Raw genomic sequence first — 17,417 nt, 5'->3', positions numbered from 1 at the left:
GCTGGGTTAATGGTTGGAGTCAATGACCTTTGAGGTCTTTTCCATCCTTAATGATTCTGTGATTCTCTGCTCTGTGTTGGTCTCAGGGACCTGACCATGCCACAGCCAACAACTTCCTTTCTGGGATCTCCTAAGCAGAGGCCAGACATGAATCTAAAACTACAGCAAGGCTTTGCTGAGCACTGAGATCTGCATCAGATTCTTTCCCCCTGAGCCTCTTGGGAAAATAATGAAGAAGCCTCCTCTGCTATCTCCTCACCTGAGGCAGTGATTCTCTTCCTCCTGAGGGCTGCCCTTGGAAATGAGACAAATTCTGCCAGTGTGCAGGGAGGGACTGAACTCCTGGATGCTCACAGTCAGGGCTCTGCATTCCCCTCCCCTCCCCTACCACCAATACTTCACAGCATCACAGAGGGTGAGGGGCTGGAAGGGAGCTCCAGAGCTCCTCCAGTCCAAGCCCTGCCAGAGCAGGGGCACCCAGGGCAGGGCACACAGCAACACAGCCAGGGGGGGTTGGAATCTCTCCACAGAGGGAGACTCCACAACCCCCCTGGGCAGCCTGCTCCAGGCCTCTGGCACCCTCCCAGGGAAAAACTTCTCCCTCCTCTTCCCATGCAACTTCCTCTGCCTCAGCTTCCACCACTGCCCCTTGTGCTGGCACTGGGCAGCCCCCAGCAGAGCCTGGCTCCAGCCTCTGGGCACTGCCCCTGCACAGCTTTAGCCCCAGCAAGGAGCTCCCCTCTCAGGCTCCTCCTCTCCAAGCTCCAGAGCCCTCAGCTCCCTCAGGCTCTGCTCCTGAGGAAGATCTTCCCCTGCCTGCAGCAGCTCTGTGCCTCTGCCATGGACTCTCTCCAGCACTTCCCTCAGGCCCTTCCTGACCTGAGGGGCCCAGACCTGGACACCAGATTCCAGCTGTGGCCTCAGCAGGGCAGAGCAGAGGGGCAGGAGAACCTCTCTGACCTGCTGCCCACAGCCCTTCTCATGCAGCCCAGGCTGCCCTTGGCCTTCTTGGCCACCAGAGCTCCTTGCTGGCTCCTGCTCAGCCTCCCATCCCCCAGCACCCCCACACTGACTACCTCTATGTTTAACAGAATTCAGTGGAACACAGACACACAGGAGCAGAAATACTATTGCTAGGAGAACTCTGTTCCTGTGGATGGAGCTTTGGGGCTCTAACCTCCACGGTTTTCCCTCTCCTCTCCTGCTACAAATGCTGCAAGTAGCCCTTTCCCCACTCCTCCTCCTGCATGAAGTACCTGAGATGGCCAAAGAGCTCCTTGAGGACTCTGTCTTGGCTCTGGACTGTCTGCACAATGATCTTCACCATGTCCATGCTGTCACTGTAGGCATGATCTGCAAGAGGCAGCAGGCACCACGTGAGCAAAACACTCTCCAGCCAGGAGCTGACACTTTTCCATCAAGGGAAGGTTGGACTTGAGGAGTGGAGCCAAACAAACTGAAACACCACCATTAAGGAGCCAGGCAAGGAGGCCAGGAAACCTGCAGGGCTGAGCAAGGAGTTACTGAAGAGTCTGAAGCAGAAGAAAGAAGTATCCAGGACAGGTTGGAAGGGGCTGAATTCCTGAAAGGAACAGCAGAATGCTGTCAGAGGATGGAGAAATGCAACTGGGCTGCACTCAGCAGAGTGTGGCCAGCAGAGCCAGGGAGCTTCTCCTCCCCCTCTGCTCTGCCCTGCTGAGGCCCCAGCTGCAAGATTGCAGCCAGCTCTGGGCTCCCCAGCTCAGCAGGGACAGGGATCTGCTGGGGAGAGGCCAAGGGAGGGCTGCAAGGCTGCTGAAGGGCCTGGAGCACTGCTGCTGAGGAGAGGCTGAGAGCCCTGGGGCTGCTGAGGCTGGAGAGGAGAAGGCTGAGAGGGATCTGCTCAATGTCTCTCAAGAGCTGAGGGCTGGGGGGCAGGAAGGAAGGGCCAGGGCCAGGCTCTGCTCACTGTGCCCTGGCATAGGCCAAGGGGCAAGGGGTGGAAAGTGCAGGCCAGGAGGTTGCAGCTCAGCAGGAGGAGGAACTTCTTGCCTGGGAGGCTGCCAGAGGCCTGGAGCAGGCTGCCCAGAGAGGTTGTGGAGTCTCCTGCTCTGGAGCCTTTGCAGCACTGTCTGGATGTGTTCCTGTGGGACCTGTGCTGGATTCTGTGGTCCCTCAGTAAGTCTGGAGCCCCTACGGCAAGAAAGATCAGGAGGTGCTGGAAGGTGTCCAGAGAAGGGCCACAAGGATGAGCAGAGGGTCTGGAGCTGCTCTGGAGACAGATTGAGAGAGTTGGGGTTGTGCAGTCTGGAGAGAAGGCTCTCAGCAGGGCAGAGCAGAACCTCCCCAGCCCTGCTGGCCACACTTTGCTTGCTGCCCCCCAGGCCCCCATTGGCTCTCCTGGCCCCCAGGGCACATTGCTGTCCCCTGCAGCCCTTGCTGCCCACCAGCACTCCAAGGTCTTGCTCCATGCAGCTGCTCTGCAGCAGAGCAGCTCCTAACCTGTGCTGGGGCCTGCTGCTGTTCCTGCCCAGATGCAGGAGCCTGCACTTGGCCTTCCTCAGCTCCATGAGGTTTGCCTGCAGCCAGCTCTCAGCCTCTCCAGCTCTCCTGGGGTGGCAGCACAGCCTGAGGGGGGTCAGCCATCCCCCTCCCCCCAGCTCTGTATCATCAGAACCTGCTGAGGGTGCCCTCAATGCCCTCAGCCAGGTCACTGACAAAGATGTTGAACAAACCTGGGCCCAGCACTGATCCCTGGGGAGCAGCACTGGCCACAGGCCTCCAAGCTGACACAGCACTCATGAGGTAGGAGTGTGAATCACCTCTTGCCATACCTGGAGGTCTTGTCTTCAGTTGCTTGTAGAGGTCTATGGCTCTCAATTCCCTTTAAAAAAGAAGCAAATGATTCAGGTTTGTAATCAAGAGCAAGTAACTGAAGGCAAAAACCCAAAGCACTGCACTGCAGCCAGGCACTGGAGCTGCTACTGCACAGACAGCACGTTTGGAATCCAGGGGTGCTCCTTCTGTGATGGAAAACAATTACTCCCTACATGAAGAAGCCCCTCTCCTATGAGAACAGCCTGAGAGAGTTGGGCTTGTGCAGGCTGGAGAGCAGGAGGCTCCCAGGAGACCTTCTGGTGGCCTTCCAGGATCTGCAGGGGGCTGCAAGCAAGCTGGGGAGGGACTTTGGAGGGGGTGAGGGAGGGATAGGGGTCTGGGACACCTCTGATGGGGGCAGGAATCAGGCCTGGGACAGGGAGCCAGCAATGGGCACTGGAAGGTCTTCTCCAACCTGGTTCATTGTATCCTCTCCTCCCCTGCAGTGCAGTGAAGCTCAGAGCACTTACAGGCTCTCCATCACCTCCCCTTGGCGCCTTGCGTAGGGACTCTTCTGCAGCTCCACAATCTCCGTGTGCAGAGCCATGATCTGCTCATCCAGGTGGCCAATGTCCTCAGCCTGAAAGCAAAAGGGACAAATCAACCTGGGAGGTACAAACCAAAGGGCCAGGGCCTGCCCCCAGGTCAGGACAACTCCATGGAACGCTGCAGGCTCAGAGCAGAGGGACTGGAAACTGCCTGGCAGAATGGGGCCTGGGGATGCTGGTTTGACAGAAGGGCCCAGGCCAGCTGAGACCCCCAGAGCCCATCCAGCCCAGCCCCCTGCACTCAGCAGGGACATCCTCCACTGGAGCAGGCTGCCCAGAGCCCTCTCCAGCCTCCCCTGCTGGTGAGCCTCAACCACCTCCCTGGGCAGCCTGCTGCAGTGTTCCAGCAGCCTCCTGGGGCACAACTTGTCCCTCACAGCCAATCTCAATCTGCTCTGCTCTGCTTTGCAGCCCTTGCCCCTGCTGCTGCCCCTGCAGGCCTTTGGGAGCAGTCTCTCTGCAGCCTTCTTGTAGCCCCTTCAGGTCCTGGCAGGCTGCTCTGAGGTCTCCCTGGATCCTTCTCTTCCCCAGGCTGAACACCCCCAGCTCCCTCAGCCTGTCCTCAAGCAGAGCTGCTCCAAGCCCCGGCCTCCTCTGGACCTACTCCTTTAGCTCCATATCCTTCCTGCAGTGAGGGCTCCAGAGCTGGATGCAGTACTCCAGGTGAGGTCTCACCAGAGTGAAGTGCTGAGACAGGTAGGTGAAGATGAGCCAGGGATATGAAGGCCAAGGGGCAATGGCCATGAACTGCAGCACAGGAATTCTACCTCAACATGAGGAAGAACTTTACTGGGAGACTCCCAGAGGCCTGGAGCAGGCTGCCCAGAGAGGTTGTGGAGTCTCCTGCTCTGGAGCCTTTGCAGCCCTGTCTGGATGTGTTCCTGTGGGACCTGTGCTGGATTCTCTGCTCCTGCTCTGGCAGGGGGTAGGACTCAATGATCTCTGGGGGTCCCTCCCAGCCCCTCACATCCTCTGATCTTAATCATCTTAAAAGGTATTTTTCATCCAAGACAATTCTGTGCCTCTGAGCTCTTTGCATGACTGTGACAACCAACCCAAGGACTCCCTGCAGGGGAGAGCAGCAGCCTGAGACATCAGCCCTGCCCCAGCACAACTGCCACCTGCTCTCTCAGCACTCCTGCAGCCCCTGCTATCACAGAGCACCCAAAAGGGGACTGCTTCTGGAGGTACTTTAAAGCCCTCTGCCCTAGACAATGCAAATCTGCTGATTTCTGGGGTTTTAATTCCTTCTACAAGCCTCCAGGTTCTGAATGCTCTCCTCTGAGTGCCTCCCCCTTCACAAGCCTCCCCCTGTCCCACCCAGCAGATGAGAAGCAGAAGAAACAGCTTTTGACCATCACTTATGATCAGCCCAGCTCTGCCCAGAGCTGTCACAGCTAAGAGCTCCTTCCTCCCTGGCCACAGCTGCAGGCAGAGTTGGGGTCTGTTAAAAAGGCCTTTGCCTCCTCATGGCTTCCAGGGGAGGTAAAGCTCATTGCCAGAAGACAGAGGTCAGGATTCTGAGCAGCACATCACTTCAACCAAGCCTCCTTTCTGTGTGAGAAGCAGAGAGCCATGATGTCACCTCAGCTGTCACAGCATCAGCCAGGTTGGAAGAGACCTCCCAGATCAAGTCCAAGTGATCACACAGCCCTTACTCATCAACCCTTGCCCCCAGCCCCTCCCTGGGCAGCACATTCCAAGGGCAGTCTCTCTTTCTGTGATCAACTTCTTTCTCAGGTGAAGCCTAAGCCTGAGACTGTGTCCCCTTGTTGTGGTGCTGGGTGCCTGGGAAGCCTGAGGCTGGCAAGAACAACTTTGTTAGAGCAAAGATATTGCCTGTCCTGCAAGCAAAGCCATCAGAGCACTTGGGGCACCCTTGCTGCCTTGAAGGAGAGCTGGGGCAAGATGCTGGAGCACAGGAACCACCCAACCTATAAAGCTCTCCAGCAACCACAAGTGAAAACATCTGCTCACCACCAGGACTGCTCACAGCAAGAGCTGCCTCTGCCTCTGCTCTAAGTCACAGAGTCAAGCAGCTTGGAAAAGACCTCAGAGATCATCAGCTCCAACCTGAGACCTAACACCCAGCACCTCCTGACAACTAATCCATGGCTCCAAGGGCCACATCCAATCCCCTCCTGAACACCCCCAGGGCTGGAGACTCCACCACCTCCCTGGGCAGCACATCCCAAGGGCCAATCTCTCTGGCTGGGAAGAACTTTCTCCTCACCTCCAGCCTGAACCTCCCCTGGCACAGCTTGAGACTGTGTCCTCTTGTTCTGGTGCTGGGGGCCTGGGAGCAGAGCCCAACCCCCCCTGGCTCCAACCTCCCTGCAGGGAGTTGGAGAGAGCAAGAAGGTCTCCCCTGAGCCTCCTCTTCTCCAGGCTAAGCAACCCCAGCTCCCTCAGCCTCTCCTCACAGGGCTGTGCCCCAGACCCCTCCCCAGGCAGGCTATGAAGCAGGCTGAAGGGACAGAGCAGTGGCACACACAACACCAAGGTCCTGTCATGGCCTTCTTCTTAGAGAGAGCTTCTTGGATGGGCCCTACCTGTGCACACTGGGAGGCCTTCTCTTCCATCTCCTTCCAGGCTTTGAGCATCTTCTCTGAAGCTTAAATAGAAGAGAGTTTGTTAAGCTTCAAACAGGTAGGGACAAGAAAACCAAGCATGGCCTGAACCTGACAAGTGTCACAGAATCACTGAGTGGCCCAGGCTGGGAGGGAGCTCCAGAGCTCAGCCAGCCCAGCCCCCTGCACTCAGCAGGGACATCCTCCGCTGGAGCAGGCTGCCCAGAGCCCTCTCCAGCCTCCCCTGCAATAGCTCCAGGCAGGGAGCCTCAACCACCTCCCTGGGCAGCCTGCTGCAGTGTTCCAGCAGCCTCCTGGGGCACAACTTGTTCCTCACAGCCAATCTCAATCTGCTCTGCTCTGCAGCCCTTGCCCCTGCTCCTGTCCCTGCAGGCCTTTGGGAGCAGTCTCTCTGCAGCCTTCTTGGAGCCTCTTCAGGTCCTGGCAGGCTGCTCTGAGGTCTGCCTGGAGCCTTCTCTTCTCCAGGCTGAACACCCCCAGCTCCCTCAGCCTGTGCCCACAGCAGAGCTGCTCCAACCCCTGAGCATTTCCATGGCCTCCTCTGGAGCCTCTCCATCAGCTCCAGGTCCTTCCTGTGCTGAGGGCTCCAGAGCTGCTCCCAGGGTCTGAATGTCAACACAAGGAGCACTGCTGCTGAGTCTCCCAGCAGAAGCCATGACCCAGAGATCAGAGGGAGAGCAGAACTGCACCTCAGCAGCTCCATGCTCGGCCTGAACTCACACCATCCCCCCTGCTAGGATTTCCCTGCTGGCAGTCCCCAGCCTAGAATGAGTTTTGAGCTTTTCAAGTCCCCTGCTAGGCTCAACAACTGCCACTTGTGACTGAACACAGACTCCTCAAGCCCAGCTGACTCAGGCTTTCCAGTTTCCATCCCTCTCCTTCAGCCTCATCTTCAGCTTTGCCTCAAGTTTCAGTTTTCCACCACCTACCCAAACCAGGCATAAATCTTCCCCTGCTCCCCTGAAGGCTGTTTGGAAGAGGCAGGCATTCCTCTGGTGCTAAAACTGCAGCTGGTCCTTTCTCACCTCCTCTCTGGTCCTGCCTCCTGCTGCCTCCTAACCCAAAGCAGAGCAAAATCCCTGCCCCAGTGCTGCGTCTGCAGTCACCATGCAGAAACCACCCCTCCTGCCAGGGATGGTTAGTGGTCCTGCCACTGCAGAGCCACTGCACCAGCTCTGCCCCCCACACTTCATGCCCAGGGAGAAGTCCAAGTGGATCAGGCTGTGAAAGCAGGAACAGCAAATTGGCTTGGGGGCTGCAAGCACAGAGTAGCTGCTAAAGGGTCCAGTGCCAAGTGCAGGCCAGGGACAAGTGGAGTCCCTCAGCACTGGCACCAGTGCTGCTTAACATCTCTGTTGGTGCCAGGGACAGTGGCACTGAGGCTCCCTCAGCACCAAGCTGTGTGGTGCTGCTGACAGCTGGAGGGAAGGATCCATCCAGAGGCACCTGGGCAGGCTGCAGAGCTGGGCCCAAGCCAACCTCAGGAGGCTCAACAAGGCCAAGGGCAAGGTCCTGCAGCTGGCTCAGGGCAACCCCAGGCACCAACACAGGCTGGGCAGGGACTGGCTGGAGAGCAGCCCTGCAGGAAAGGCCTTGGGGGTGCTGGGGGAGGAGAAGCTCAGCAGGAGGCAGCAGGGAGCACTTGCAGCCCAGAGAGCCAAGCAGAGCCTGGGCTGCAGCAAGAGAAGTGTGGCCAGCAGGGCCAGGGAGGGGATTCTGCCCCTCTGCTCCACTCTGCTGAGCCCACAGCTGCAGCTCTGGGGCCAGTGCTGGAGCCCCCAGCACAGGAAGGCTCTGGAGGGGCTGGAAGGTGTCCAGAGCAGGGCCAGGAGGAGGAGCAGAGGGCTGGAGCTGCTCTGCTCTGCAGACAGCCTGAGAGAGTTGGGCTTGTGCAGGCTGGAGAGGAGAAGGCTCCCAGGAGACCTTCTGGTGGCCTTCCAGGGTCTGCAGGGGGCTGCAAGCAAGCTGGGGAGGGACTTTGGAGGGGGTGAGGGAGGGATAGGAGTGGGGGGGATGGAGCAAAAGGAGAAGTGGGGAGCTGGAGCTTGGCTGTGAGGAAGAAGTTGTTGGCCAGGAGGGTGGTGAGAGCCTGGCCCAGGCTGCCCAGGGAGGTGGTGGAAGCCTCCTGCCTGGAGGTGTTTGCAGCCAGGCTGGAGGTGGCTGTGAGCAGCCTGCTGTGGTGTGAGGTGTCCCTGCCCATGGCAGGGGGTTGGGGCTGGCTGAGCCTTGGGGTCCCTGCCAGCCCTGCCAGCTCTGTGAGTCCTGTTCAGGGCAGTTCTGTGCAGCCCAGGGCAGCAGGACACCATACACACAGATGCCATAGGCCATCTGGTCACTGTATCTCTCCAGGTCGAGGCGAATGCTCTGCTGGAAGAACTCCAGCTTGGCCTTCAGCTGCTGGGAGGCTGACACCATGGTGTTCTTCATCTTGATGAGGTTGGCATTGTAGCGCAGCAGACTGAGCCTGCCAGGGGAGACAAGGAGAGCTGTTAGCTGCAGAGCCTGATGGCAACCCCCAGGAGGGGAAGGAAGAGCCCTGGGGGCTGATGGTAACTCCAGGAGGGGGAAGGAAGAGCCTTGGGGTTTTGGTCTGACTTGGTTGGCCTGGTGTAAAGGGAGCTCTGTGTAAAGCTTTGGCTCAATGCTTTGTGTGCCAAGGCCAGAGTGTGGCTCTCTCTGTGCCTCCTCTGCTGTGCCTTGCTCAGCACTGTGGAGCTGCAGCCCTGCAGCTGCTGAGCAGCCTTCCCTGCACACTTGCCATCGCTTATCCAACTGCTGTGAGCAGTCTGCCTTTGCCCCCCCTGGAGCAACACAGCCAGCTGCCTGCCCCTTAAACCCCCACACCCTGAAGAGATGGTGCAGAGGGAATCATAGAATCAGTCAGGGTTGGAAGGGACCACAAGGATCATCTAGTTCCAACCCCCCTGCCATGGGCAGGGACACCCCACACTAGAGCAGGCTGGCCAGAGCCTCATCCAGCCTGGGCTTAAACACCTCCAGGGAGTGGGAATGGAGCTATGGCTCTTTTCAGTGGTGCCCAGTGACAGGAGCAGAGGCCATGGCCAAAGCTGGACACCCAGGAGGCTGCCTCTGAACATCAGGAAACTCTCTTCTACAGTGAAGGTGACCATCTGGATATGGTCCTGAGCAACCAACTCTGGGTGATCCTGCTGGAGCAGAGGTGCTGGGCAGGATGACCTCCAGAGGACCCTTCCACCCTCAGCCACTCTGTGAGCCTGGAAGGCTCAAGTCTTTCCCCAGCTGTTAGCCATTTCAGGCACTGTGCAATGAAACTGCTGGAGTGGAAGCAGCCCCCAGCCCAAATACCACAGGACCAGAGCACAGCAGAGGCTGGAAGGGGCCTCCAGAGAGCATCCAGCCCAGCCCCTGCCAGAGCAGGGCACCCAGGGCAGCCTGCACAGGAAGGCATCCAGGGCGGGTTGGAAGCTCTCCAGAGCAGGAGACTCCACAACCTCTCTGGGCAGCCTGCTCCAGGCCTCCAGCAGCCTCACAACAAAGAAGTTTCTCCTCCTCCCCTTGAGCTGAAACCTTCTCTCTTCCACTTTGCATCCACTGCTCCTTGGCTCCTGGCTGTGCACCACCCACAAGAGCTTGGCCCCCTCCCCTTGCCCCCCAGCCCTCAGCTCTTGACAGACATTGAGCAGATCCCTCTCAGCCTTCTCCTCTCCAGCCTCAGCAGCCCCAGGGCTCTCAGCCTCTCTCCACAGGGCAGATGCTCAGGTCCCCAGCTCCTCCTCCTGGCTCTCCCTTGGGCTCTCCCCAGCAGCTCTCTGTCTCTCTGCACCTGGGGAGCCCAGCACTGGGCACAGGATTGCAGCTGTGGTCTGAGCAGGGCAGAGCAGAGGGGGAGCAGAACCTCCCCAGCCCTGCTGGCCACACTTTGCTTGCTGCCCCCCAGGCCCCCATTGGCTCTCTTGGCCCCCAGGGCACATTGCTGTCCCCTGCAGCCCTTGCTGCCCACCAGCACTCCAAGGTCTTGCTCCATGCAGCTGCTCTGCAGCAGGGCAGCTCCTAACCTGTGCTGGGGCCTGCTGCTGTTCCTGCCCAGATGCAGGAGCCTGCACTTGGCCTTCCTGAGCTCCATGAGGTTTGCCTGCAGCCACCTCTCAGCCTCTCCAGCTCTCCTGGGGTGGCATCACAGCCTGAGGGGGGTCAGCCATCCCCCTCCCCCCAGCTCTGTATCATCAGAACCTGCTGAGGATGCCCTCAATGCCCTCAGCCAGGTCACTGACAAAGATGTTGAACAAACCTGGGCCCAGCACTGATCCCTGGGGAGCAGCACTGGCCACAGGCCTCCAAGCTGCCTCTGTGCCACTGCTGACAGCCCTCTGAGCCCTGCTGTGGAGGCAGTCTGCAATCCACCCCAAGGACCAAGCCCCAGTGCCACATCTCCTGAGCTGTTCTATGAAAGTGGGACACAATATCAGAAGTCAAATCTATGACATCCCCTGCTCTTCCCTCATCTCCCCACTGGCTCAGGGTTCCACAGAAGGCCATCAGATTAGTCAGGCAGGAGATGATCTTCCCTTGGCAACCCCAAGGTTGGCTCCTCCCACCTTTTAGGATGTACAAACAGGGAACAGCAGAGGGCTGCAAGACCTTTGAGCAGCCAGAACTCCCCAAGGGGCCAGTTTCTGTGCAAACAGCCTCTGTGTATGCCCGGAAATGAATCTCCTGGAGGAAGGCTAACAACTTACATGGCAGCCCTCTGGCCCTGGAAGAGCCTGCTGTAGTCCTCCTTGAGGCCAATCACATAGTGAACTGCTTCTGCCCACACCTTCCGCAGCTGGGGAATGGGCAGCTGCACCTTGCTGTCCTGCACTGAGGGCCAGAGAACCACACATGAGACACAAAGGAAAGGACCAGCTGAGGCACAACAGGACTGCCACATTCCACATGCCCTAAGGGAGCAAGGCAGGGATGATCTGCTCAGTGTTCATGGGACAGCAATGTGCCCTGGGGGCCAAGAGAGCCAATGGGGTCCTGGGCTGCAGCCAGAGAAGTGTGGCCAGCAGGGCCAGGGAGGGGATTCTGCCCCTCTGCTCCACTCTGCTGAGCCCACAGCTGCAGCTCTGGGGCCAGTGCTGGAGCCCCCAGCACAGGAAGGCTCTGGAGGGGCTGGAAGGTGTCCAGAGCAGGGCCAGGAGGAGGAGCAGAGGGCTGGAGCTGCTCTGCTCTGCAGACAGCCTGAGAGAGTTGGGCTTGTGCAGGCTGGAGAGGAGAAGGCTCCCAGGAGCCCTTCTGGTGGCCTTCCAGGCTCTGCAGGGGGCTGCAAGCAAGCTGGGGAGGGACTTTGGAGGGGGTGAGGGAGGGAGAGGGGTCTGGGACACCTCTGAGGGGGGCAGGAATCAGGCCTGGGTCAGGGAGCCAGCAATGGGCACTGGCAGCCCAGAAGGCCAAGGGCAGCTCAGCTGCCAGTGCCCATTGGCAGAGGTGGAGGGAGAGGATCCTGCCCCTCTGCTCTGGGGTGTGAGGGAGGGATAGGAGTGGGGGGGATGGAGCAGAAGGAGAAGTGGGGAGCTGGAGCTTGGCTGTGAGGAAGAAGTTGTTGGCCAGGAGGGTGGTGAGAGCCTGGCCCAGGCTGCCCAGGGAGGTGGTGGAAGCCTCCTGCCTGGAGGTGTTTGCAGCCAGGCTGGAGGTGGCTGTGAGCAACCTGCTGTGGTGTGAGGTGTCCCTGCCCATGGCAGGGGGTTGGCACTGGCTGAGCCTTGGGGTCCCTGCCATCTCTGTGATGGTGTGGCTGAATCCCCACCCCTGGAGGTGTGCAGAGCTGCTGCCCCCAGCACACTTACCAATGTAGTTGACACAGTCAGACAAGCTCCGGGAGGCGAAGGGACCGTCGTAGACAGCTTTGCTCTTGTCAAACAAATAGACCATGTAGCTGTCCCAGCCTCTCTGGGGAGAGAAGAGAGGAAGAGAAACAAGAGAGATCCCATGCATAACTCCCACTGGCCCAGGAGGGTGCTGATGACTGTGGGCAGATGCTCCTGAGGTGCCCCAGCAGAAGGGATTTGGGCTGATCCCAGGGAACGCTCAGGGCGCAGCTGCAGGAACCCAGCCTTAGCCAAGGAAGCTGCTGGGCTGGAAGAGTTCCTCCCCTTACAAACTGCCTCCAGGGGCAGAAGATTCAAGCAACTTATCCTCCCCAAGACTTGCAAGCCTGTGAGGCTGTGAAAGAGCAGGGGAGGAGGGAGCAGCGGGGCGCTCACCACGCCGTCGATGACGCACTGGGCGGCGGGCTTGCGCGGGTCCAGGCAGATGCCGGTCTCCAGCAGCAGCTCCTGGCTCCCTGTGCTGATGCCAGTCTCGGCCTCGATCCGAGTCTGCAGGGAGTGAAGGCTCTCCTCAGGGTGCAGAAGGAAGGAAACAATCTTGGCAGAGGTCATGTTGAGGATGTGTACTATCTGGAGGAAGAGAAGGAGGGGACTGCAAGTGGCTGAGCAGCCCGGGGCAGGAGGGGCTGTGGCACCTGACACCACAGCGTAGTGACTCAACGTCTAACCACCCAGCTGGCAGCCAGGCACCACTGCTGGCACCACTGCTGGCACCAGTGCTCCTGGCCAAGCTGTCAGCCCCGGGCCTGGGCAGCAGCACTCCGAGCTGGGTGAGGAACTGGCTGGAGGCTGAGCCCAGAGAGTGGTGGTGAATGGTGCCACAGCCAGCTGGCAGCCAGGCACCAGTGGTATGCCCCAGGGAGCAGTGCTGGGCCCCAGGCTGATCAATATCTTCATTGATGATCTGGAGGAGGGGATGGAGTCCATCAGCACTAAATTTGCTGATGACACCAAGCTGGGGGCAGGAGTTGATCTGCTGGAGGGCAGAGAGGCTCTGCAGAGGGACCTCGACAGGCTGCACAGATGGGCAGAGGCCGAGGGCAGATTGAACACATCCAAGTGCCAGGTGCTGTACTTTGGCCACAACAACCCCAGGCAGTGCTACAGGCTGGAGGTAGAGTGGCTGAGAGCAGCCAGGCAGAGAGGGACCTGAGGGTGCTGATTGACAGTAGGCTGAACAGGAGGCAGCAGTGTGCCCAGGGGCCAAGAAGGCCAAGGGCATCCTGGCCTGCAGCAGGCAGAGTGTGGCCAGCAGGAGCAGGGAAGTCCTTGTGCCCTGTGCTCAGCACTGCTGAGGCCACACCTGGAGTCCTGTGTCCACCTCTGGGCTCCTCAGGTCAGGAAAGAGGTTGAGCTGCTGGAAGGTGTCCAGAGAAGGGCAAGAAAGCTGGGGAGGGGTCTGGGGCACAGCCCTGTGAGGAGAGGCTGAGGGAGCTGGGGTTGCTTAGCCTGGAGAAGAGGAGGCTCAGGGGAGACCTTCTTGCTCTCTCCAACTCCCTGCAGGGAGGTTGGAGCCAGGTGGGGGTTGGGCTCTTCTCCCAGGCACCCAGCACTAGAACAAGAGGACACAGTCTCAAGCTGTGCCAGGGGAGGTTCAGGCTGGATGTTATGAAGAAATTCTTCCCAGGCAGAGAGATTGGCCCTGGGGATGTGCTGCCCAGGGAGGTGGTGGAGTCCCCATCCCTGGGGGTGTTTAGGAAGAGCCTGGATGAGGCCCTTGGTGCCATGGTTGAGTTGGTCAGATGGTGCTGGGTGACAGCTTGGAGATCATCTCTGAGGTCTTTTCCCACCTGGTTCCTCTGCGGTTCTGTGACCTACACTCACCTCCTGACCAGAGGAAAGCAGTGCTCCTGACCCTGCAGCTGGGTGAGGCCAGGGTTGTGTCTGCCCTCCACTGAACACACTTTCTGTCCCATGAGATGCCTGCAACAGGCCCTGACACCCAGGAGCAGCCCTCCCTCACCTTCAGGTTCAGGATGTGATCCATGAGGAGGAAACACTTTGGACGACTGCTCTCAGGGTCCAAGCCTCCACCCCTCTGCTGGGGATCCCAGTTCAGCATCAGCTGCAACCAACTCTCCATGGGCTCTACAATTAAACTGAAAGAGGAGGGCTGTCAGAAAGAGAAGGGGGAGGAATCTGCAACACCCAGCCCGTGGAGGAGCCCAGGGTCTCAGCCCAGCTCTGCGGTTAGGGAGCAGAGCAAAGCAGCATGTGCAGGACAGTGACTGCAGGGCAGCTGCTCACCCTGAGCAGGCAGAGCCTGGGAGGGGAAGAGAGCAGAGAGTGAGCAGCCCCACCAGCCACCCTCCCCTGCTCTCAGCAGGAGCACAGCCAGGGCATTACAGTGCTCTTGACTCCTGCTCAGGGAGCCAAGCAGCATCCTGACACAGCAGCAGGGTGTGTCCAAAAAGGGAGAGAGAGAGCACTGGGCTTTGGTTGTGTATCCTCCAGCAGCACAGTGCTGCTTGAGAGGGGAGCCAGTGCCAGCCTCAGGGAGGTCAACACAGAGCAAGGTCCTGCCCCTGGGCTGGAGCAGTCCCAAGCACAAACAATGGATGGAGAACAGAAAGAGAGCAGTGCTGAGGGACTGAGGGTGCTGGCTGAAGAGATGCTCAGCCTGAGCTGGCAAGGTGCACTTGCAGCCCAGAAGGCAGCTGGGTGCTGGGCTGCACCCAAAGCAGTGCAGGCAGGAGGTCAAGGGAGGGAGTTCTGCCCTGCTGAGACCCTGCCTGTAGTGCTGGGGCCAGCTGTGGGGCTCTCAACACAAGAAGGACATGGAAGTGTTTAAGTGGCTCCAGAGGAGGTGATGAAGGTGGATCCAAGGGCTGAAGCACCTCACCTATGAAGACAGGCTGCAGGAGCTGGGGCTGTTCAGCCTGCCAGCATTGGCAAGGGGCTCCAGGAGAGCTGGGGAGGGACTTTTGCTGAAGGCATGGAGTGGCAGGACAAGGGGGTGGTGGCTTCAGACTGGCAGAACCTGGGTTTAGCTCAAGCGTCAGGAAGAAAGTTCTTCCCTGTGAGGCTGGTGAGGCACTGGAGCAGGCTGCCCAGAGCAGCTGTGGAGCCTCCAAACCTAGCAGTGTTCAGAGCCAGGTCTTGAGCACCCTGGGCTAGCAGGAAGTGTTCCTGGCCATGGCAGGGGGGGTGGGCTGGGTGAGCTTTGGGAGGTCCCTTCCAAGCCAAAGCATTCAATGCTGCAGTGCTAAAATGAAATCACTTTCAAAACCCTGCCTGTGGCCTGTCCTGCAGAGCTGCCTGCACAGCCAGGCTCTGCTCCCCATCACCCACAGCAGCTGCACAGCCAGGCTCTGCTCCCCCAGCACCCACAGCAGCTGCACAGCCAGGCTCTGCTCCCTCAACACCCACAGCAGCTGCACAGCCAGGCTCTGCTCCCCATCACCCACAGCAGCTGCACAGCCAGGCTCTGCTCCCCCATCACCCACAGCAGCTGCACAGCCAGGCTCTGCTCCTCAGCACCCACAGCAGCTACACAGCCAGGCTCTGCTCCCCAGCACCCACAGCAGCTACACAGCCAGGCTCTGCTCCCTCAACACCCACAGCAGCTGCACAGCCAGGCTCTGCTCCCTCAACACCCACAGCAGCTGCACAGCCAGGCTCTGCTCCCTCAACACCCACAGCAGCTGCACAGCCAGGTTCTGCTCCCCATCACCCACAGCAGCTGCACAGCCAGGCTCTGCTCCCCATCACCCACAGCAGCTGCACAGCCAGGCTCTGCTCCCCCAACACCCACAGCAGCTGCACAGCCAGGTTCTGCTCCCCATCACCCACAGCAGCTGCACAGCCAGGCTCTGCTCCCCATCACCCACAGCAGCTGCACAGCCAGGCTCTGCTCCCCCAGCACCCACAGCAGCTGCACAGCCAGGCTCTGCTCCCCCAGCACCCACAGCAGCTACACAGCCAGGCTCTGCTCCCCAGCACCCACAGCAGCTGCACAGCCAGGCTCTGCTCCCCCAGCACCCACAGCAGCTGCACAGCCAGGCTCTGCTCCCCATCACCCACAGCAGCTGCACAGCCAGGCTCTGCTCCCCAGCACCCACAGCAGCTGCACAGCCAGGCTCTGCTCCCCCAACACCCACAGCAGCTGCACAGCCAGGTTCTGCTCCCCATCACCCACAGCAGCTGCACAGCCAGGCTCTGCTCCCCAGCACCCACAGCAGCTGCACAGCCAGGCTCTGCTCCCCAGCACCCACAGCAGCTACACAGCCAGGCTCTGCTCCCCAGCACCCACAGCAGCTGCACAGCCAGGCTCTGCTCCCTCAACACCCACAGCAGCTGCACAGCCAGGCTCTGCTCCCTCAACACCCACAGCAGCTGCACAGCCAGGCTCTGCTCCCTCAACACCCACAGCAGCTGCACAGCCAGGCTCTGCTCCCCAGCACCCACAGCAGCTGCACAGCCAGGCTCTGCTCCCTCAACACCCACAGCAGCTGCACAGCCAGGCTCTGCTCCCCAGCACCCACAGCAGCTACACAGCCAGGCTCTGCTCCCCAGCACCCACAGCAGCTACACAGCCAGGCTCTGCTCCCTCAACACCCACAGCAGCTGCACAGCCAGGCTCTGCTCCCCAGCACCCACAGCAGCTACACAGCCAGGCTCTGCTCCCCAGCACCCACAGCAGCTGCACAGCCAGGCTCTGCTCCCCAGCACCCACAGCAGCTACACAGCCAGGCTCTGCTCCCCAGCACCCACAGCAGCTACACAGCCAGGCTCTGCTCCCTCATCACCCACAGCAGCTGCACAGCCAGGCTCTGCTCCCCCATCACCCACAGCAGCTGCACAGCCAGGCTCTGCTCCCCCAACACCCACAGCAGCTGCACAGCCAGGCTCTGCTCCCTCAACACCCACAGCAGCTGCACAGCCAGGCTCTGCTCCCTCAACACCCACAGCAGCTGCACAGCCAGGCTCTGCTCCCTCAACACCCACAGCAGCTGCACAGCCAGGCTCTGCTCCCTCAACACCCACAGCAGCTGCACAGCCAGGCTCTGCTCCCCATCACCCACAGCAGCTGCACAGCCAGGCTCTGCTCCCTCAACACCCACAGCAGCTGCACAGCCAGGCTCTGCTCCCTCAACACCCACAGCAGCTGCACAGCCAGGCTCTGCTCCCTCAACACCCACAGCAGCTGCACAGCCAGGCTCTGCTCCCTCAACACCCACAGCAGCTGCACAGCCAGGCTCTGCTCCCTCAACACCCACAGCAGCTGCACAGCCAGGCTCTGCTCCCTCAACACCCACAGCAGCTGCACAGCACTGCATTGCCAAGCACCTCTTCAAAGACAGCACACAGCTCTAAAGGACCCAAGCCCTTGCCCTCAGCCTGATTTAGCTCTCAGCTCCAGTCCCTGGTTCCAGAGGACTGTCAGTGCCACTGCACTGTGCTGCCCTGCTGGGTACAGGGACAGGGAGAAGCCAAGTAAGTGCCACGAGAGCAGAGCCTAGCTCCTGATGGTACAGGCCCTTTCATTCAGCCTGCAGGCACTCCTGGGGGTCTCTCTCCTGAGCCCCCAGCAGGGCCAAGGTCTCAGCCACAGGAGGCTGTGCAGA

At 59.9% G+C, this 17,417-nt stretch overlaps 1 protein-coding gene across 3 annotated transcripts in view; it reads right to left on the bottom strand.

The window, feature by feature from the left end:
* The window catches only part of CHUK (component of inhibitor of nuclear factor kappa B kinase complex), a 42,844-nt gene that overhangs the window by 8,995 nt on the left and 16,432 nt on the right, over positions 1-17,417 (bottom strand). The window contains exons 9-18 of one of the 3 annotated variants that reach the window (XM_068168477.1): positions 13,814-13,949; positions 12,226-12,420; positions 11,809-11,911; positions 10,714-10,837; positions 8,308-8,459; positions 5,957-6,018; positions 3,327-3,436; positions 2,814-2,863; positions 2,032-2,172; positions 1,257-1,353 (exon numbers count right to left, since the gene is read on the bottom strand). In XM_068168477.1, the coding sequence (XP_068024578.1) occupies positions 1,257-1,353; positions 2,032-2,172; positions 2,814-2,863; positions 3,327-3,436; positions 5,957-6,018; positions 8,308-8,459; positions 10,714-10,837; positions 11,809-11,911; positions 12,226-12,420; positions 13,814-13,949 (1,170 nt within the window). Of the gene's footprint in view, positions 1-1,256; positions 1,354-2,031; positions 2,173-2,801; positions 2,864-3,326; positions 3,437-5,956; positions 6,019-8,307; positions 8,460-10,713; positions 10,838-11,808; positions 11,912-12,225; positions 12,421-13,813; positions 13,950-17,417 lie in introns of all 3 variants that reach the window. The other 2 variants (XM_068168478.1, XM_068168479.1) reach the window with 2 other exon arrangements.

This window comes from Melanerpes formicivorus, unplaced genomic scaffold (assembly GCF_026170545.1).
Source record: "Melanerpes formicivorus ecotype bairdi unplaced genomic scaffold, bMelFor1.0.p_v2 SCAF_139, whole genome shotgun sequence".
Classification (NCBI taxonomy): domain Eukaryota; kingdom Metazoa; phylum Chordata; class Aves; order Piciformes; family Picidae; genus Melanerpes; species Melanerpes formicivorus.
This window is presented reverse-complemented; position numbering and strand designations above follow the sequence as displayed.